General features: G+C 41.3%; 1 protein-coding gene across 5 annotated transcripts in view; it reads right to left on the bottom strand.

The window, feature by feature from the left end:
* Positions 1–2,327: 2,327 nt before the first annotated feature.
* The window catches only part of pnpla6 (patatin-like phospholipase domain containing 6), a 28,048-nt gene continuing 8,332 nt past the window's right edge, over positions 2,328–22,043 (bottom strand). Inside the window, exons 9-37 of one of the 5 annotated variants that reach the window (XM_062387225.1) lie at positions 21,846–21,926; positions 21,318–21,446; positions 21,133–21,213; positions 20,912–21,047; positions 20,565–20,639; positions 20,372–20,472; positions 20,148–20,240; positions 19,306–19,485; positions 18,348–18,425; positions 17,741–17,946; positions 17,333–17,464; positions 17,049–17,172; positions 16,200–16,313; positions 16,036–16,111; positions 14,814–14,963; positions 14,608–14,671; positions 14,312–14,480; positions 14,027–14,209; positions 13,733–13,851; positions 13,250–13,406; positions 13,003–13,119; positions 12,844–12,913; positions 7,935–8,051; positions 5,852–6,000; positions 5,558–5,710; positions 5,179–5,295; positions 5,002–5,089; positions 4,543–4,685; positions 2,328–4,086 (exon numbers count right to left, since the gene is read on the bottom strand). In XM_062387225.1, coding sequence (XP_062243209.1) covers positions 4,018–4,086; positions 4,543–4,685; positions 5,002–5,089; positions 5,179–5,295; positions 5,558–5,710; positions 5,852–6,000; positions 7,935–8,051; positions 12,844–12,913; positions 13,003–13,119; positions 13,250–13,406; positions 13,733–13,851; positions 14,027–14,209; positions 14,312–14,480; positions 14,608–14,671; positions 14,814–14,963; positions 16,036–16,111; positions 16,200–16,313; positions 17,049–17,172; positions 17,333–17,464; positions 17,741–17,946; positions 18,348–18,425; positions 19,306–19,485; positions 20,148–20,240; positions 20,372–20,472; positions 20,565–20,639; positions 20,912–21,047; positions 21,133–21,213; positions 21,318–21,446; positions 21,846–21,926 — 3,471 coding nt within the window. In that variant the 3' untranslated portion in view covers positions 2,328–4,017. Of the gene's footprint in view, positions 4,087–4,542; positions 4,689–5,001; positions 5,090–5,178; positions 5,296–5,557; positions 5,711–5,851; positions 6,001–7,934; positions 8,052–10,256; positions 10,374–12,843; positions 12,914–13,002; positions 13,120–13,249; positions 13,407–13,732; positions 13,852–14,026; positions 14,210–14,311; positions 14,481–14,607; positions 14,672–14,813; positions 14,964–16,035; positions 16,112–16,199; positions 16,314–17,048; positions 17,173–17,332; positions 17,465–17,740; positions 17,947–18,347; positions 18,426–19,305; positions 19,486–20,147; positions 20,241–20,371; positions 20,473–20,564; positions 20,640–20,911; positions 21,048–21,132; positions 21,214–21,317; positions 21,447–21,845; positions 21,927–22,043 lie in introns of all 5 variants that reach the window. The other 4 variants (XM_062387223.1, XM_062387224.1, XM_062387227.1 and 1 more) reach the window with 4 other exon arrangements.

The following is a 22,043-nucleotide window of genomic DNA, read 5'->3' on the forward strand; positions in this document are numbered from 1 at the left end:
TCACATGTTTTACAGAAACATCCATCTGCTTTCTTCTCAGCCTTCAGAGCGTCCGTGTGAGCATGGGAGGTGTTTACTTAACATGTTTTAAAATAAACACTCGGTCATGCCTGGTTTTCCTATGTTGTTGACTGTTGTGTAAAGTCCTTCTTATGTTAGATAGCTGCTTAAAGCTGAGAGCTTCAATTATCGGAAAACAAACAAGGTATTGAGAGAGTGAACAAAGTAGATTTGTTCCGTCTGTGTTCACTGATACAAATTGATAGTGTGTGCAGGGTTTGTGCAGATGTCATAAATACCATGGATCATGTGAAAGTTGTTAATGTAATGGAATACAAGTTGAGTCATAGTCAGGTGCACTGGTCTTATCTGCAGGTTCAGAGAGTCGCTGAGATACAGTCCAGTCAATAATAACAGTGATAGTAGACATTATATTTATGATATAATCAAGACCGATTATTGACACAAGCTGTGATTTCAAATGGATTCACGATTCGGTCGAAAGTTAAGGAATTTCTTGAAATGGCCTCCATGATCTCTGTGGTAAGCTTTCATGTTCCCTCATTATTCATGAAATTCAATCAGACTAACTGAGAAAATCTGTCACAGTTTGATTTCTGGATGAATTCCAATTCAGAGAAAACACAAATTGTCTTTGTGATGTTTCATTTGGTTGAACATTTTTCTTTTGAATCACACTAAAACCTAGCTAAAATTAAATGGCACAACTCCAGACAAGATGCTTCAAATTACACACACGCATAGATTTCAGTTCCCTGAGTGTTTCTAATCTTTTCATCAAGACCCATTAATTGTTCCCTGGGAAATCAGTGAAAATGTATCACAATGGAAAATAATATAATACAAATTAAATATTCCTGGATCCACACCGACATTTAATAGGTTCTTCCGACCTGTACCACATCCATCCACCGCCTTTCTGTAAGTATGTCTTGTGTTTTTGTGTAATCTTACAAACAAACCGAAACTTGACTTTAATTGGATTTACTAAAATCATATTAGTAAAAAACTAACACTAGATTTGACTTCTTATTGTTTTTATTGTTCTTCTTATTATTAATATTCTAAGTGACGTTGAAATTTAAGACTGAAATCCAAACCTGAGTTGTAGAATTATTACTAATATGCTTTTAATAAAAGCAAATTAAAGTTTTTGGACTGTTTTAATGTATATACGTATAAACCTGAGGTTACAAAGCAAATAGTAAATCTCTAGGTCTTCAACATTTATATTTCGGACCCTTTTTATCCTGAGTCCTTTCATACCTTCCATTTGTCATTAATAACATTACAGAGGTTAGATATTGTCTAATGGAAACAATCAGTAGAAACAGATATGGATCATAAAAGCTGTGAGCTCAGCGTCAGGTGCTGCTCTTTATCTGAGGATTTATAGCAGTTTATCAACAACACACAGGAAGTCCCACATCAGATGATCAACAGGTTGGAGGTGATGACTTTTGTTTTTTATCGGTGACACTGCTGAACGTCAGGATGTCGGTCTGATCCACTGAAGAAAAACATAAACGTACTTTATGAGACCACTGTGACCTTGACCTCCGGCTCACATAATGGTATCTGTTTACCCTTGAGTCCGAGTGAATGTTTGTCCGACCAAATGTGAAAGGAATAAGAGTGTTTTGTTTGGCTGTTGCCGACATTCCCTTCAGTTTGTCTACTTTGAATTCCAACCTTTTTACCAGATAATTTCTATGTTGCCAGCTAATTGTTAATAAGTGAGGTAGCACAATTAGGTAGCACAATTAGTTTTAAGTTGAGGGGAATCAGTTACCACTGGATATCACAGAGCCACTAGCACATTATGGAAATTTCGTCCTCTCAAAATATCCTAGATAAAGTTTTATAGGATGTTTCGCTGTCCAGTAAGAAGGGGTTTTAGGCAGCAAATAATCATTACCACAGGATTTTATTTTGTTGGATTTGTTTTGATCGGACGGACAAATGGACAACATATTTATTTATTTTTGTTGGTCTCTCCATATTATTATAAATTTTTTTTCACAGATCTCTGCTTTAGAAATGTTTTACATAAACATGGTCGTCTCTGAACAAGAAGCGGGGACAACTGTCAACAACAAACTATGCAGAAAGAGGTCATCAAGGAAATTAGAACATGTGGGTCCACAGTAAAATGGATTTCATATAAGCTTTCATTTTTCAGTTTGCACGTGCTTTGAACATATACATAATGGAAAAGCAAATATCACCTGAGCAAATATTGACTTTGCTGCTGAGAACCAAGCAACTTTGACCTCTACAAAACAATAAGAGATAACGCCAAAAAACATGATGCATATAATATTTATTTTCCAATATGCATGTTACATTAGCATCACTTTTCTTTTAGATTCCCTTGGCATATCAAGTTGGATGGCAATTGCTAAACCAAACATCTTCTGAGCAAGGAGTACTTCAAATGTTTCAGTGCAAAACAGCTAAAGCCTGGTTAATTGAAATAGGAGAGCCCCCACCCCCAAATCTTAAAAAAAAAAAAAAACATCTTTTAAAAGCCAGTAGTTGAGATTTATAAACGAAAAGCACAAAGCTGATCTGGACCATCCATAAAAACAGGATGGATTTTCTGAGAGGAAACCTTTTTTTTTTAATTAGGTTCCCTTGTTTCGCAGCAAAGCCTTGATTTACAAATGTGCACTTCATATACATATATTAATATTAACACTGTGAATAATATTATATAATCTTGTTACAATTTCTACATTAGGTCCCTATTAATGAAGTGTTTTTTATAATTACATGAGGTGAAGTTTAGTCCATTTGGAGTTCAGGATCACTCGAGAATTCTGCGTATCCACGTCAGGATGACAATAATCTCTTGCAGTGGTTTTGGAGATTGTCTTTTCTTCGTCATAGATATCGTGTTGCACACAGGAGCTCCGAGTCCTGTACGTGTGACCTTGTGCGAGCGGAGGCCGGTGGCGTGTCGGTCGAATGCTCGCCCTCTTCTCCGCAGTCACAGTTCATCGAACACTGGTCGAAAAGGCATCGTCTTTATCTGGCATCATCTAAAACAGCAGAAACCTACGATTTCAAGCACCCAGACGCTGTGTCTCACATTCTCTCCACATTTTACAGTAGATATCACTGGTTCGTCTCTTTTCTAGTCGGCACACCTCCATCTCTTTATTTCCATAAACCCACTTTTCAAAACTTTCTACAAATTAAATTAAAACATCTTTCTCTTTAAATATGAATCAACCCCTTCCTCCTGCTTCCAAACACTGGTCCAGCCTCTGTACATTCATATTAAACTCTACCCTGGTGGCTACATGGAGAACTGGTCCTCCTATAACTTCCCCTACTAAACTCCCCGCTTCACATCTATGCTAAACTTACCTAACTTACTAACTACAGTTCAACTGCACGACTTTCTTACTTTTCTTTTCAGTGCCCTGCTCCCATTTCATCAAGTCACAGCTTTGTTTGTGTACCAGTCATTCCAACGCACAAGAAAAACACACGCCCCACAATAGAAATGAATGGATTGTGAATTACAATCAAGTGCAACACAGCTGTAAGTCTAGAGATGCACATGACGATTCAAAGATGCAGATGGAACGTGCAGGCGATCTGAAGAAGGGAACTGGAAGTGGATCGGTCGAGTTGGTCGCTGTGGGAGTTCACCTTTTGGCAGGCAGGGATTCTGACAACAGGTCAGGTTGATGTAGAAGTGATGTGAAAAACACAGAGTGGCCAATTCTTCGACAACCGTTCCTCATTTGGAGGATCTCTCTGACCCGGTGGTCAGAATGCGACAGATGATGCCAATCCCGGACTTGATGAAATTAAGGTTCAACAGATTAGAGAATCCACTGGGATCCTCTACAGAATAGCAAAAACAGTAGTTCAGAGTTTCAGGAGTCGCAGGAGCAGCGTCCTGTAGCCTTGACGATGCATGAGCCTGTGATTTGTCCCTTGTTCTTGGTTAATCTCCTTCTACTTCTCAGCGGCCCTCTGTCAGCAGTCTGACACTTCCGAGGTGTCACTGGTGAGCTTCCTGCGTTGCCTCACAGATTTCTCCTCATCCTGCCGAGCAAAACAGACGGTCAAAGGTGTAAGGCTTTCATTCTTAAGAGCTCAGCCATTTCCAGCTGGTAAGTGGACTTTTGTCAACAACTCAAAGCACTTTACAGCACAAGAAACATGCATCCATTAACACACATTAACACATTCCTACTTTTTCTAACACACTCCAGAGACACACACTGCTGGCACAGCTGATGGAGGCAATTCAGGATTCACTTCTTGCCCCAGGACACTTCAGCATACAGATTTGAGGGACTCAGAGATTGAAACACCAGTTTTCTCTTTAGAGGACCCCCTGCCTCCCTGCTGTGGTAAATATGAACTGCGACAGTGATGGAAGTGTAGGTGGGACTGAGTCAAGATAAACTCCTTGGCTTCAGGCTTTAGCTACACTGACAATAAGAAAACTATGGGATCACCGGACATATCCTTAGTTCTCTTTTTGTGAGCACTTACACTCTGGAAGACTCCATTCTGCCCCCACTCTCCAGGGGAGTGGTCGTCAAGGTCCTCTGCCTCTTCCTCCTCTTCCTCACCCTCCTCCTCTCTCACCGTGTCCATCCCGTCTTCCTCGTACTCCGTCAGACAGTCCGATTCCTCTGCTGAATGGAAAGATTAAGGGGAGCTGTGACACATAGGATTTACTGTGTGTCTGAGCGACAAAACTATATTGGCAACATCACCTACAACATTTCAATAAAACAAACCAGGTGAAAGACATGACCCCTTATTTATAACACATTAAATCCAACATGATTTTGAAGTAGTTCACGTATAGAGAGGGAGACGGCAGAAACAGGGACTTACTTACACAATGTGTACTTACGACCAATAATTTGTTAAGAGTTATCTAGGCGTTGACTGATATAATGAGAAGAAAGCTTTTAACCACAATGAAAGGATCTGATTCCTCACCATCTGCAGCTACATAGGTTTGGACCGGCTCTATCCTGGACACAATTTCTGCAAGGTCAGTGAAGTCAGCTGCTGGACACGTGCAGGACTGCGAGGCAAGAAATGGGAATATTATGTATAAACATTTATGTACTTATTTATTTATGATATATGTGTGAGAGTGTGTGTTCGTCTCACGTCAGTCCTCTTGCTATTGTTGTAGTCCGCTGAGTGGTGGTCCTTCAGCATGTTCTCGATGATGTCCCCTCGGGCCCAGCCAGTGAACACCAGCTTGCCATGCTGGAAGCCCACATCCTGGGGTAAAAGATGATTTCAAGTGTTTTGAGTCAACATATACTTGCTATATATACATTACATGCACTACATTAAGTCTCCACCTTTTTAAATTGAGTGTCCGAACTGATCGGTGTGTAATCGTATGCACTATGTGGAGCCCTCAGCAGATAATGATGTGTCAGAAATCGATCGAGTCAATACTAGCTGACAACTGACTCAAATAAATGAGTGAATTAATGAACTCAATTCATCTTAAGGCCATATTTAGAACGTAACTCACATAGATCTCATCAAACTTTCCAAAGTCCATGGTCTTGAAGCGGTCGATGGGCGGTCTGATGTACTCGCAGTAGGCACTCTTCTTCACCACCTCTAACTGTCGCACACAGGACACATACGCCAGCCGAGACTGGATCTCTGCCATGTCTGGCACCTGCAGCAATGGAAGGAGAAAACTAAATTCACTATTGACACCACAGGAAACGGTCAGAGACTCAAATGGAGCACTCTGTGGTTATCATCTTGCCGAGGCATCAAAAGGGCCAGTGCTTTGTGCACCACACCAGTACAGTACCTTTACTTTCTCTGCCCAGGGATTGATCCGTTTCCAGAGCAACCACCAGCCGGACAGGCTGTCGCCATAGTTACAGAGGTCAGTCTCATCTTGGCTCCCCACGTCAATGGCAATGACGGTTCTGGCTCCCATGTTCCTCGCAATGTCCGCTGTTTGGCGCGTAGCGTATACACCAAAAGTCACACACACACACACACACACACACGTGCACAGACACACAAACACAGCACGAAAAAAAAATCCAGCAGCAGAGATGGTCAGAGAACGAGTTCTTGTTTCAGTGTCATGTCACTTTCTTTAACACTTTACATAAAGAGCCACAGTGTTCAAACAGACTAGCAACACAAAAACATCACTTTTTTAACTTGTCAGACACTTCAGGGTATTTATAGTAAATTTGGGTCAGAGAGTTCTGAAATTAAAAAAAAATATATATATATATATAAATTAAGTTAAAAAAATAAGTTTTTCTGGCCAACAAGCACAAGGCCTGACGTCATAACATCTCTCACTGACTTGTTAGCGTTAAAAAGAGCCTCGGGGCAGTGAGCGTTTTTGTGGTGCTGAGACTATTCAAAGTCAGAAATGGGAAGAGATCCCAAAGGCCCAAAGCACTGATCCGGCGTGCCAAGAACAACTATAGATGAATCTGATGGAGCACAAACAGCACAGCAACAAACTTCAGAAATGAAGAACGCTGATTATACTAGGCTCCCTTTCCGTGGATCAATCTTTGGGCCCAGAAAGAACCATATTTCACAAACCTCTGAGACGTGTACAGCTCAGGAGATAATTACACAATCCTCAGGCCGAACACAAAAAAAAATTACAATATCCCAGCACAGAGTTTGGTGAAATATGGCTTTGTTTCATTAGGACAGAGAACAATGTTTACCAGCAACACACACACAGACATTCGGGGGAGTATTGTCTGCACGTCATAATGAAACCAAAATATAAGTCATCTCACGCAACTGTTAATTTGCATAAACATTACAAAGATGTTCAAATTCAGTTTGCAGCAAATCCTTCGAAAATACCTGCAGGTAATGTAGATGTATATAATGGTTCACAGACAAAAACACTTCCCCTCTCCTCTTTCAAAACAGCCTGCAATCATCTGTCCTCTCTGGTTATAGAGGCAAATACTGATTTCAGAACTGAGCGTCAGCATAACAAAGATGTAGAGCTGGGCGATAAGGATGAAATCATTCGTGACAATGTTAATGAAGATATTATGGGATATTGACAAATACATGTGTCAGAATGTGGGACATGTTTGCAGGTTACACCAGACCACACTCCTTGTATGTCAACTTCTTAGGACTCTTTTTTTGGGATATTTAAATGAAAGCTTGCTTTTGAACAATTCGTTTGAAAAATTATATGATGATAAAACTCAAAACATAATTCTGATAAAAGTCGATAAATGGTAACATCGAATTATCGCTCAACCCGACAAGAAAGTGCTCATTTCAGTATGAGGGGAACTTTAACCTCAAAGCAGACTGGTGTCATGTGTGTCAAGAATTCTAAATGTTTTCTAAAAGTTTTCTAAAAATGTATAGTACGTCAAGGATCAAATGTGATTCGAGAGGAAACCCCCTAACCCCAATTTAAATTTCACACGTATCTGACACCAGGCTGTTTGAAAGACAAATAAAACATCCCCCATATGCAGTGTTTTATTTGATTCTTTCAGTGTTTAATTATTTTTTAAACCACAACCATGAATTATTGTCAGGATGCTGACTTTTCCCCTTCTAGTAAAACACTGAACTCACTCGTTTTATAATGTTATTTCATCTTGATTAATATGTCTCAGCAAATGAGTTTATTAACTCATGAAAGGAACCAGCTTTATCTTCAGTCGGGGAAAACTCAGACCTACCTCCACCAGTATTAGGAATATATACTTACCCGACCTATCATAACTTCCATCTTATCTAAACCCCCTCCTAAAAATTGTCCTTATCCCCCGCTCCACCGCCCCTCTCCTCTGGGGGACAGGAGTCGGGTGGACACTTAAGGATCGTATAGTATACTGATGGAGGGGGGTGAGGGGGGTGCCACCTCTACTTGCCTGGCAGATTGTTGATGTAGCCACCGTCCATTAGCAAGTTGCCATCTTTGGGGTCGCAGAGAGGCGGCAGGTACCCTGAGAGGGTCATGCTCGCCCGCACATAGCGCCACAGAGAGCCTGGTACACCAGGGAGGGGAGGGAGGAAGGGAGGGAGGAGGAAGGGGAGGGGGGATAACAGCTCAATATTGTTTGCTACATGTTATTAAGTTAGTGTTGACAGACCACAATCCCAGTGCCAGCTGGGCCAGGCTGGCTAAAAGAAGGTAGCAGGTCCCTGCAATGGCTTGTAGGACTGTGGCTCTGCTCACCTTTAGACTCTGTTGTGCACCACTGCAAACCTCATTACCTCGCACAGAGAGCCTGTGACCTGTGCAGAAGGTAAGTAAGTAAACGGCAACCAACACAGGGCAGAGCAAGGCTATTTGAATCTCCAAACTATGTCCCAACAACAGCGCTTTGAGGTAGGTAACCAAATGAAATATCTTGTGTTTCTGCAGAATCCACAGATACAGAGACCAATCAGATTCAGTGGCTTAAAGATGATGCCACTCTGTCAAGACAAGTAGCAGCAGCCGGTGTTGTGACAATGTTTGGAGCAGTTGTCACCATGAACATGGCAGGGAAGCGCCAAGCCTGCTCAGTCCTGCAGTGCATTCGGTGCCAGCAGGGGGCATGAGCAGCCTGGGCGCTGCATGGGTTGGAAGGATAAGGAGCACCCCAGAGAAAAGGAAGGAGTGCAACTGTGTGTGGAGTAAATACTGAGGTAGAATGATCCTACTGGAATAAGGTTGTAAAGGAAATACTACTGCCTATTTCCATTACTTTGCCCTACATTTAATTTAAAGGCTTCATTCGTTTTAGGGGGCTACGATTGACAACAGCAGGATCCAGAACACATATACCCAAATAAAAAATAATAAATATGAATAAAGGGTAATATATGCCATCAATATATGTTATATTGATAAGAAATATATATAGGCTCACTGTATGCACATAAAAGCAAGCATAGCCAGGGGAAGGACAGGGGCTGTGTAGGAGAGACTGAACATGATCCTGTTGGTAGGGATGACTGAAATGAAACCACTTCTGGAAGACATTGTCAAACGAGCTGTTCTTCAGTCCAAAGCAAAAAAAAAGATTTACGCTCACTTCAACGCACCATGGTCCCTACAGCAGCATCAACAACAGGCAGATGTGATGGTGATATGGGGCAGCCCTTCACTATCTCCAGGAAGTATCATCCAAAGCACACTGTACTGCCTCTACAGCGTAATGAAAACAGCTTGGAGCTTGGAACCAGGCCGACCAGCTACAAGAGGAATCGTGACCATTAAAGATTGGACCCACAGTCCCCAAGTTTTTAAGAGAGAAGGCAGTACACATCCATTGTAAATGATCCCTCGACATCCAGTGCTTGAATCTAAGAAGTAGAATGTAGTAATGAAATATATTAGTGTCTTGTATGTATGTAAATAGGATTTCATATAGTGTATAGTCTCCTAACCTACTGTATTAGTGTAACAATAATGTCGTCATCGACAAGCTACAGTTCTTTGTTCCTTATTGCAGCAAACGGAAATCATGGGTGCTCTGTGGTAAACATAACATAATGCTAAACGATCCGTTAGCAACATATTATGCAGGTGAAGTATTGACTTCTACCAATCAGACAGTTATTACTGACGATTGTGGGTAGTAAAGTGCTTCCTGAAATCGCCAATGAAAACAATTTTTTCCTAAAAATGCAGTTGATGTCATACCAACTTGGCAACTACAGGAGCCCTGAAAGTCTTGATTCAGATAATGAAGGAGATTTTTACTTCCTGAACTGACGAACTTCCTGAGCTGTTGAGCTCTGTGCACCTGATCTCACATTGAAATTCCAACCAAATCTAAGTCAAGCCTGATTTGCATCAGCTAACCAGAGCTTACAGCAAGCAAATGCCTGTCTGTTTGTGAAAAAAGGGACATTTTGGTTGGAAACACAGGTCCTTAAAAAACCAGAGCAGCATGGATCTCTCTATGACCCGTAGAGTTAGGGCTAAGAAGTTTGAAGAAAGTGTGTTGTGCATGTGGATAACAAAGCCAATGGGAGAGAGAATATGTCCTATTGTTCAATATGTAGTAAAATATGATGCACAGATCAGATCTGATCCTCATATATTGGAATTTGTCTTTCCTTCCAAACCATGGGCTCCCGATGTCCATCTGGTCAGGATAGTTAGTGAGAGGAGAAGACAGAGGAGGAGGGGAGCCAAAAGGTTGACTGTCGACTTAGGGATGGGGAGGTTCCGGTGAGTGGGTGTTTAAAAATCTGACCTGGGACATTGTTAACATAGCAACCATCCACAAGCAAGTGGCCATCCTTGGGGTCACACAGGGGAGGTAAATAGGGGGTGTAGGAGGCGCTGGCTCTAACATAGCGCCAGACGCAACCTGTCAGGAAATGGAGATGGAGAAGGAGGAACACATCAAATACCGGCCGGACTCCATGTCACAGATGGAAATAGAGGGCGACAATAACAGAGAGAGAAGCGTTGAGGAAGAATGCAGAAAACGAGAGGGGAGAGGAGAGAAAGAGGAAGAAATAATCGCAACAAGGAGAGGAAGAGTGCAAGAAGCTGCCGAGAGCAAGACAGAGAGGAAGAGGAAAACAATGTTGACAGAATAACTTATGTCTATGGTTTCTAGCCGAAATTTTAGAATAAGGCCGATATAATCCTGTGACTGTGATAACATAAAAAAATGTAAATATACAATCAATGCTACAAATAATAAGTGAATTATAACAGATGTGTCTAAATTAACTTCATATCTTGACAACAGTGATGCAAAGTTCATTTGATATGTTGATTTAGGGTATTAAAAGTATATTAGCGCTGTTAGATGACTGGATTAACAAGCAAGTGGAAAGTGGAAGAAAGACAAGTAGAGAGAAAGAAGGAGAGAGAGATAGAGTAATACTGTGTTGGACTCAAACTGAATTCGCCAAACAAAAAAAATTTAAATGGTTTTACATGTGTCAATGTCGCTGTTTTGGTATAGTCTCTCTCTGTGGATGAAGTCAAAATATGTAATGCAAACCAATGACACTGTGTACCTGTTCTCTCATCAAAATGGCACACATTTACGTTGAAGCCAGAGCGACAGAGTCGTACCACACTAGTGATGTTTGACAAACACAGACCAGAGAAACTACGGGACGCACAGAATGGAGGTGAAGGAAGCAACGGGGGATGTAATTAAAGAGCAAGGAGGGAGGAGGCAGGGTGCTGTGTTCTGGATCCTACATGTTGACACGGACAGGGGAGGGGAGTCAGCTGTTTGGGCTCAGCGACTACTTTACAGTTATTTTGTCTACGTAGTAAACTATAGATCAGATCTATGATATAACCTAATAAGTTTAAAACACAAATACTACAGACAAAACCGCTACAGCTTTATCAATTTAGTTTGTTAAGAAGTATAAGTCAGAAGGAAGGAGGAATTTTATAGAATTAATACATAGATGGAGTCAGAAAGATATTTTACTAAAGAAAGAAAGAAAAAGAAAAAGGAAACTGAGAAAGATGATTGGAATCATGAGAGAGAAAGGTTTTGCTCCAGCAGTTAGTTCGTACACATGCCAAGATGCAAACTAAACCTGTCAGACCCCTAAACCCTCAAATCCAGTCAGAAGTCTCAATGATAGTAAAATCTCATTTAACAATAACACCAGTTAATTTAATGCAAAACACTGTAAATGAAATGATAGCGTTACACTGAGTATCGTGTGAAATTAAACTGCATCTAAAATGGCTCATTGGATTCGTTGGGTTCGCGGGGGGTAATTTCTAACCACTCGTTTCAGCTAATGTTATTGATGGTGCACTTTTTTGCAAGTCAAACAAAACACAATTACCCCTGTATCAGTAAATAAAGACACAAGCACTTGCAGTGCAGCAGACTCCAGACCATATTGAAATGCAATTTTGAAACTGCAATGTTTGTGAACGCAAATAGGTGGTTTGCAAGTAAAGTGGAGCAATTCAATTGGCTTTGATTACTTTGATGTAAGGTCATTCAAACTTATTTTGGTCTTATTAACTGTTCACTTACATACTCTTGTTAGCCAGCCATCTAAAATGTGATGTGATGGGCTTCAGTTTCCTGCCTGATGTTTAAGACTTATATCCATTAAATTATTCTTGTATATTTTGTGAAGCTTCAGCTTCTTTACATGCAGCACAGCGTTCTCGACACTATCAAACAAACACAACCAGAGTCATAGTGACTGAAGAACCATTCGCTCTAAGTGTTATATTCAACGGCAGTTTCAGAACACATCACGTTCAATTCCGCCTTGAAGCATTAATCTGAATCCATTCAGTCTACTGACTCTGACGCAAAAGCCACTCCAGTGTTTGTGTTGCTTCTAATACAATATTCATAGACTTGTCATATAAAGAATACAAGATATAACAGCGCCTCAAGTTACTTATGACAGTTGACTGAGTGCAAAATATATCATTAAATATATATACACATAGTTGATAGTTTTACTAAATGTGCTATTTTACTTCTGACTGCTGCTGCAAGCATTACTCAATGTTTAATTACTTTTGAAACCTGTTTTGATGATTATGCCACATTAGTTCTCCCTCATTCAGAGCAGTATTATTGGATTGAGTTGTGTTAAATGCAAAGAAAGACGTAAGCAATAACTCGTGCTCTTAATTGTGCATGTGTATGTATGTGTGCTACAGATAGAAAATAATCCTGGTCGTTCTGTAGTATAAAGTACTATAACAGTAAAGCAACATGCAAAACTGCTGTCTTGACCTTGTCTAAAAAATGTATATGCATCAAAATGGTGTTGTAATAGAGCAGGATGGCAGCATCTGCAGTTCGCTCAGCTGTCACTCACCATCCTGATGAACACGCATGGCGGAGGCAGTGATGTCAGTGGTGACATTGAAGTATGGCAGCCACAGGTCCTGGGGAGACAGAAATATTGTCTTTCTAATATAAGACCTCCTGCATTGGTCAATCAATTCCACTTAAAACGTGAAGATTTGACCCCCACCTCAGCTTGTTTGTCCTGGAACACTTTATAGATGCTGGTGTTGAATGCAGAGCCAGAGAACATGGAGGTGATGGGGTAGGTCAGGTCCAGGACTGTTTTAAAAACAGAGTTCATTGCCTAATAAAAGGAAGGAAAATGGGTCTTGTTTATTTTTGGTAATTCTTTTCATGTCATGAGGTTTTACTCTCTGTTTTCATCTTGGAGCAAAGTTCACCAGCCATCTTAAAATGAGAGCAGCGTTTTGTACCTTGGACCACTCTCTGGCTCTCTGTTTGGTTCTGACGGCACTCCTCTCTTCAGCGTACAGTGCACCAATGAATGAGCCGATAGAGGTCCCACCCACTATGTCAATAGGAATCCCCGCCTCCTCCATAGCTTTGATAACTCCAACGTGAGAGCAGCCTCTGCACGGGGAAAAACATGTTAGATACCAGGATAGTGACACAAACTGTGCATGATACATACGCAGAGGTTAAAAAAAATACTTGGTGTTCCTGCTCATCTTTTAATTTTGTACATGTGAGTGATAAGACGGGTGTTTTAACTGTATTCAAATCTGTATTAATGTACATAATGGAAAACTGAAGGGATTCTTAGGGCTGCTGAACACATTAATATTCACATTAGGTGTTTAATCATCATTGCTATCAGAATATCTTTAACTACTGAACTCAAAACACAAAGTGCACTCTACATGTCTCTATGGCCACTTGTGGTAAACTGTTCTCACCTGGCTCCACCTCCTCCCAGCACCAGGGCGATGCTGTTTCCAGTCAGGACTCGGGCCAGCCGAGAGAAATCACTGTGCCTGTCTGCCGTCTTCTCAAACACCTTCTCGTAAACATCCCGCTGCAGAAATATTATGCACATGGAACTCGTTAACTTTCCATCAACAATTATAGACGCAGGTTTAGCATAGCAAGTGTAGCATAGCATAGTACACTATATATTAAGTATTTTCCTCCACTTGATAGATATTTGTTAAAAACACAGCTAAACGTGAAAGTGCAGTTTGGTTTAATACCAGTTTGCTGGGGCTGCGTCTGGAGAAGACCCGACGGGGACACTTGAGGTGAAGATGCCCAGAGCACCAGCTGCGCATGTTGAGCCACTCCACCGTCCTCGAGGGGCCCGGCCCGTCCTCTTTGTGCAGCAGGATCAGCTGCTTCAGTGCACGGACTGCTGTGTTCTCCAGCATCTGCTCCAACTGACGGACAAGAGAAGAGTAGGAAGAGAGATGAACACAGTGAAAGTATTGTACTGGTATTGTATTTCCCCATCGCTATGACAGACACACACACACACACACCTGTCCCAGGGCGGGTTCTTGGTCCCCCAGGCCAACAATGAGGATACAGTCAGCCTGGCGGATGCAGCGCTGCGTCCACGGGGTCATGGTGTTGTCAGTCTGGTACAGGACGATCCGATTGATGTCCTCCTGCTGGGCCAGCCAGCCGGACAGACGGTACTCGTGGATACTAATGGACAGAGAGGTCATTAGAATGATTAGAAAGATAATTAGATACAGACAGAATGAGTGGAAATGATAATCATCAATACAAATTAACGGAGAATTGAGAGGATAAGAGTGATTGTCTCACTGACCTGTCCAAAGCAGAGGCCCCCAAACGTTCTCTGATAATTTCACTGGTTAACAGCAGAGTGGGCCCTGAAAATGTCCGACAGAGGCAATGCAAAATGTGTGAACACAAGAAACTGATAATAATGTAAAAGACACACTAATGCATCTTCTACTAGCAGTTGTTCATGTACTTCTGTTATGACCAGGCTGTGACGAGATAAATACCCACCAATGGCACTGAGGGCATGGCTGAGCTCCAGGTTGAACGCGTTGATGGGCACCTCATCACACACAGGCAGCACAGCCACAGTGGAGAGGTTGCTGGCAGGGTTGGTTACGTCTGCACTAGTGGTCATACTGGGCAGACTCAGAGCGGAGCCTGGGGAGCACAAGCACAGTGTGTGAGAAATGCATTAGGTCGGACAGACAAAGACAAGGAGTTGTTACTGTGCAAAAAATGTACCTTCCATGAATATATGGAGCAACCAGGCAGTAGCAAAAAAGTAGCCAGCAAAATAAACTTTAACTTTGTTCACACAATATTTAAAGCATTGATAAAATATACAATGTGGAAAAACATATACACCAAATCATATACAGTTCATTATAGCAGGAATTTCCATTACATCATATTTCACTTTTCAAACATGATTTGGTTATGTTTGCATAATCCGACAGTGGCAGAACATACAGACAGTCTTATCTGTTGTGCCTGTGCACTTTATATGTTTCACCGTGGCAGAGTGGGGAAACGTCCTATCGATTCCTTGTATGTCTTGAACATGTGAAGAAATTGACAATAAAGCTACTATTACTACTAGAAGAGTTCTGGGAGATCTTAAATTGTAAAATTAAAGTATGCGACAGGCATTTTCTGTATTGTCCATATGTGACAGAGATCTGTTACGTTACCGAAAAGAACAATGTAAATAAAGATCATCAAACCCATAAATGTATTTAAAGATCGCAGTGCTTTTAATTGACCATACAATCCTAGAGTTGCTGCCACTGGTGTTGTAGAGCCTATTTAATGCACTGTCAACAAAATTATTATGGTGTTGTGTCATTAGTTAATGTTCTAATAATTGTCAAACTAATGTACTAAAGGTAAAATACTTTATTGGGTAGTCAGCTGTTGGCCAGGAACATGCGCTTACAAACTCAGGAGTCCCCCCACTCATACATTTTCACATAAAAGCGCTACTGAGGCTGCTGAGAAAAAGAGCACAGTGTGTAGCTACACATCTTTAACCTAAAGGAATATTTTAATTTGGCTCATTAACTTATTTCCGTCTACCTTTCAAATAGCCTACAGTCTTCATCTAACAGTTAATAGACAAATAGCCACTGTGCTTACGGTGTCACACCTCATTCCCCTCGCTTTAGGTTCCTTTCAGACCTACACTGGTGTCATACTGCACCTCTCTGAGATATAAGCGATATGTGCTCACCTGAGAACGGCCCTCGGCCCTGCTGCAGGTTCCCCAGGATCTTCTGGCCTAGTAAGTGGATCAACCTTGTCACGACCTACAATACAGACAACAGGCATCAGTCAATTTCATTAGTGCACAAAACCTCAACCAGACGACAAGTTTCCGCTTGTGAAGTTGCAAACCTGTGGATATCGCCTTTTGATGTTGTTCAGTGTTCCCTCCGGCAGCTTGACCAGCTCCGTGTCTCTCACAGCATGGACAGTGGTGGCTCTAGGCTGCCTGGCCAATGCCTCCACCTGAAGTTTAAAGAAGAACAAAACTGTTTGTACAAAAACAATTATAACAGAAAGACAAATGGTGATCAATTCCACAATATCAGAGTTAAGGAAATATAAAATAAATGATCAATTCAACCAATTTAGTATTAAACTGACACCTTAACAAATCTGTCCAGCACCTCATATTGCATTATGATCATTGAGAAACAAAAACTGCAGTAAAAGCCCATGATGCTCAGAGGCAGATGCCCTCGGTATGTTTCACACACTGTTAAAATAAGACGTATGCTGCTTGCAGACAAGCACTGAACTGTGGACATATTTTGGGATTGAAAAAAGTGATAATCAGGAAAATTACCAGAGAGTTCCCTGCCAGATGATCATATTTCTAGACGGATGCAAACTGAAAAAACTAAAAAGATTACCAACATCTAAGGATGAAAGAGTGGTGCCTCATAAAAGTCCAAACGATGATGTCAACTCATACAGACAACATGATTCAAGAGGGATTTGATGATAAGAACCGACTCTGGTGTCTATGTGCTTCACACATAAATATAATATTTCCACAGCAGTATTGATTGGTCCTGCCTCCTACGTGCTCTTACCACACGCCACGCCACGCCTGATTGCTTTGGACATTCTCCTCTTGTTGTTAACACGTCTGACTCAGACCCACTTGTCAAGACATTTTCTGGAGTTCATGTCTGAATACAGCTTATCACTTGAGAGATACACAGGTTTGTTTCTCACCACTCCAATGAGGTCTCCTCTGCCGTATTCCCCAACGAGCTCTTTCTTGCCATTTGCTTTTCGGATGACTGAACGCAGACGTCCGTTGAGTACGATGTAGGTGCAGTCTGATCGGTCGTCCTGTCTGTGAACACAGGCATCTCAGTAAATATTACATATTCATGATAAATGATAAAAGGAAATTAAATACTGTAATGTTGAGGTAAATGTAGTTTGAGCAAACAAGCTAAATTAGTCCTCTTTTTTGTGTTTTTATAAATACAAAATTATTTTAAGTAGAGTACCTGTAGAGGGCTCTGCCAGCCTCCACAGCCATCCAGTCAATAGCAAAGTCCATCTGCCTGACAAAAGGAGACATGCGAATGGCGACTGTGTGGGCTGCACTCAGCACAACGCTGGGCTGTTCCCTCATGATCCTGCAGGGGGCAACACAAAGCACAGACACTAGTAACACTGGGGATGTAATACTTGCTTTGTTAACCACAAGATGTTTTAATGCAGAACTACAATTCATGAGTCCGTATAGTAAGATGAAAGACTTTTGATGAATGTGTATTTGCATTGTAGGAAATGAAACGGGACACCATTGCCTTAACGACAGCTTATATATGATATTAAACTTGCTTATATGACTAATTATAAATAAATATTTGTCATTCTTGTTTCTTCCACATTAAAGATGGTCGTCTTACTCGTAGAAATCCGATTTTGAAATCTTGAGGTAAGTGCAGTCTCTGACAGCCTTGATGGTGAAGATGAGGGGTTCTCCGGTGAGCACGGCCAGTTGGCCCACCATCTCCCCCGGGTGAGTCACAAACAAGCACACAGCCTCCTGCTTGTTGATCATCCGCTGGTAGACGTGCAGACAGCCTGACAGAACAAAGTGCAGACTCACGTCCTTGAGCAGCAAAAAGGAGAAGAAGCAGAGAAAGCAAACACACAGGGGGATAAGAATATATTAAACATACAAAATACAGTAGGAATTGAGAAAATATTGACAGAGACCAAGTAAATAGATATAGTTTATGAATACTAGCTTTTCTTTTGTGGATGGTTTATTTTCCTGTTGGAGTATTTAATGATCAAAAGCCAGAGAGCAGTATCTGATTGTACTATTGTGAATTAATGAGCCTATAATTAAATCCAAAGTTCATTACAATCTTTGATCTGTTTCACAGTTGTATAGTCTGACAAATGTTTAACTTCACTGAGTCTGGGGTTACTGCATCTGCCTTTGTAAAGCAGTATACAGCCAATAGGGGGCAGTAATCAAGGTGTCGTATGGGTCCTGTGTGTTACCTGGTCTCCCTGTCTGGCTAAGACAGCTCCAGCTTTTGCATGGTGCAGAGTCACTCTTCCATTCAACAAAGAAGGGTCCTGAGAAGACAGAGTTAAGAGTTAAGCGATCACAGGCAAAGTAGAGAAACAACGTGAGTGAAAGGTTTCCATGCTCCTTTGTTTGCACTTTCCATGAAGACCGTTCTGTAACATAAATTTCAAAAACCATGGTTCTATCTCGTTACGACATCAAGATGTTTTGAAACATTAGGCAATGTCTTCTACGAGCACAAACCAAAGGTTTATGACATGTTGCATCAAATGCATGTATTACGTTGGATCCCACTATGACTTCTTGTGTACCACAGAAGCATTTAATGAGTTTCATTTGTCACCACAGTGGTGTCAAGTTGAAATGAACTCAGGTTTGCCGTCACGTGTCTGGATTTTGAAGTATTATTGTGAGATTGATTAGCATGCATGTTCTATTATGTTAACTCTTGTCTCAGCCTGTGAGACACTGTGAGGCGACACTGGGACGTGACACTGCAGCCCTCTCCCCCTCATCATTTACACACTGAGTCCAGCTCCTTTAGAGAAGACCCGCTGTCTGACCTCTTTTCCACATCATAATCGCTTAACAGATGCTCCAGGGAGATTTGTGACAATGTGTTCATTCATGCAAAGAAAGAATAACGTGATGAGCCTGTTATTATTTCTTAATCCACAAGAATTCGGTCAGTACAGTTTATACTGCAGTGTAACTGCACGAACACTGCATGATAATATGAAAAATGGTATGATAAAAACATTTGTCACACTAGAATTCAATACAGTCAACACGAGTGACGATTTAAAGCCACTCTATCTAAACAGATATGGTATATAACTATTGGGCTCCATGTTCAATTGATTAAGTTGACACCACTACAAAAGAATAGAAAACACAGTTTGAGAGAAAAAAAATAATTCAACAAACCTCAATCTTCATGAGCTTGAGGACCTCCTTCTGAGCGTCCTCAAACAGAGCACCACTGGATCGACTGGTTAACGGTGTGAAAATACTGTCCACTCCCGGATCTTCTTCTGGATACAGGTAGATCCCCGAGGGAGCTTCATCTACTGTCACCCTCCTCTCCCGCTGTTCCTGGGACACAGACTGCAACAACATACATTTATATATATAAGAAAACAGTGTGCTTGTAAAGCAGATAATCAGCCTCTGAAAGAGACGAGTTGGCATGATGAGACAAAAGAATTGTTGCCGTCAGTCTCACAAAGGGTGTTTTGGAAAAATGCAAATATTTTTTACATCACACAGAGGAGGGCAAAAATTATTTAACAGATAATCGCTGATAGTCAACAGGACAAGAAAAGAGGACAGATATTTTTAAATATTTAAGGTACTTTATATACTGGATTACTTTGTTGTTGCTAATGCTCTGTGGAAAACATTTAATCTATGTTGCATTACTGTGCTGCTGCAATTATCACATTCATGTAAAGCTGATTTCAGATATGCAGTGAACTCTGCAGTCCCTCCGTATTTTCTTCACAGGAGGTGCATGGAGAATTAAAGGAGAGAACACAGCATGGACTCTCCCTGTGGATACACTTCGAGCGAGAGTGTGTGTGTGTTTTTTAGGGGGGAACGGGGTGGTTAAACACAAAAACGGAAAATCAGAAACAAAACAAATATCTCCGGGTAAAAACGCGGTGACACACACATAGAAGACGAAGACGAAGATATCAAGAGAGTTTGTCTGTGCTGTCAAGAAGATCATGTGGTCTTGGCAGCGGCGTTAATACGTCACTTCCTACCTCTGTCGGCTCCACCCGGCTGCTCCATGTCTCGCCTAAATTATGCAGTGGATTTGTTGCTGTTGCGGACGCGTCTTTGCAGAGAACCTCCTGCTGTGTTGTGCATGTGGGAAAGGTTAACTCTGTGTAAACTCTGTAATCAATTCTCCGCATTTTACCGAAGGTGATGTCTGAAAATGGCTTAAGGGAGTCAATAAAGTCGACCTCATCTCCAGATTACTGACCCGAGTAAAGCTGGGAGGAGTGTTGCCATCCTCTGCAGAGACTGAGATCCGTCCCCGTTCGTACGCCATGTCAAAGTCTGACCTCAGGCTTTTCTGCATACCTGCACAGACAACATTGCGCTAGCATTATTTAATCATAATTGGTAAAGCTAAATAGCATCAAAGGAACTTAACAGAAAGAGAAAACCCTCACCAGCGATGTCCACAGGCATGGAGATGGTCCTGCTAAGAGTTGGCACAGTTGCTCCATCCTTCCCCGGTTCTCCTCCTGTACATGAAAGAAATATGAGGAGTTTAGCAAGCAACAAACTTAGCACTAACTTTTAGGAACTTATCTAAACAAGGTTACAAAGAGCTTCACAAAAATCCAAGGCAATAAATGAATGAACTAAAATAAAAAGTAATTTTTATTTTTTAAAATAAAAAGTAATTTTTATTTTAGGTGCTAAATCATAACATAATAGGTCAAGACCATAACATTTATTGACACACACAACAGTGAAGTCACAATTAATTACGTGTCATTTCATTTTTCCTGACCTGCAGCTTCTCCCCTAATGGCAGCTTCTCTTTGCTCCTCAGTCACTGTCAGGCTGCCAAAGCGCTTGCCATGGCGGATGGGACTGGTGCGAGTCGGGTGGGGTGACGGAGGTGGCAGACGTGAGGGATGCATTTCCTATAAAATGAGTGCAAGCGGTGAATAGTGTGATTGGTGTGGGGAACATAGTTTGTTTCTGAAAAACACATTACACATAGCTTACATGGCTGAAGAGCTCATTGGTGAGTCCCAGATAGTTGTGCAGTGCTAGGACTGTTACTCTTTGGAGACGAACCATGATAATCTGAACAGACGCAACAGAAGAAAAGTTATATTTCATTTTAAATTCTAGCTTAATGTCTTCTATCAGTTACTTAACTTAATGTCTTCTACAAACACACAACTCACCTGTACTACGCGCACGAGGCTCTCAGGGTACTTCTCAAATATAGCGAGGAAGGCCTCTACAGGTAAACGGAGGACAGTGGAAACCTCTACGACCCGTGCTGACACCGTTTTGTAAGGCTTCTGGTGGCCCTGCACACAAACACACCCCACATTTTATATTTCTTCAAGATTTAAAATATATTTTCTAGGTCCATTTAGACTTTAAGACTTGTGTTTTATGGACAAAATTTGAATTTTTGATTATTCATTCATCATTACACCTTCCTTATTTTACACTGAATCACTTAAATCTAACTAGATCTAATTGATTTATGACTCATGCGTATGCCAGTAGAGGAGATTTGGAGAGTCAGCTGGTGAATTCATTGACATGAGTAACAATGAATTTGTGACTGGAAGTAATGGGGCCCAGCATCCACACCTCGATTCCCAAGTTGTTTGAATATTATACAGTGTATATGGGCTTTCTGTGCACACAGGGTTGAAGCAGCATCCTCGTCTGTGTAGAGAAAAGTGTGTGTAACGTACTGTGATGACATCCAGGATGCTGAGGAGGCTGTGGACGCTGTCTCCTGGGAAAACCTCCTTCACCACACTCTCTTTGCCATCCTAGAGGACAGAGATAAGCAGCAGCGCACATATCAAGCAAAAGAAACTGTCATGTGTTCAGATGTTTTTCTTAGAACTTTAGCAGCTACAATCACATTTACAGATAAAGTTTGAACT

The sequence above is a fragment of the Platichthys flesus genome, chromosome 5 (assembly GCF_949316205.1).
Source record: "Platichthys flesus chromosome 5, fPlaFle2.1, whole genome shotgun sequence".
Lineage (NCBI taxonomy): Eukaryota > Metazoa > Chordata > Actinopteri > Pleuronectiformes > Pleuronectidae > Platichthys > Platichthys flesus.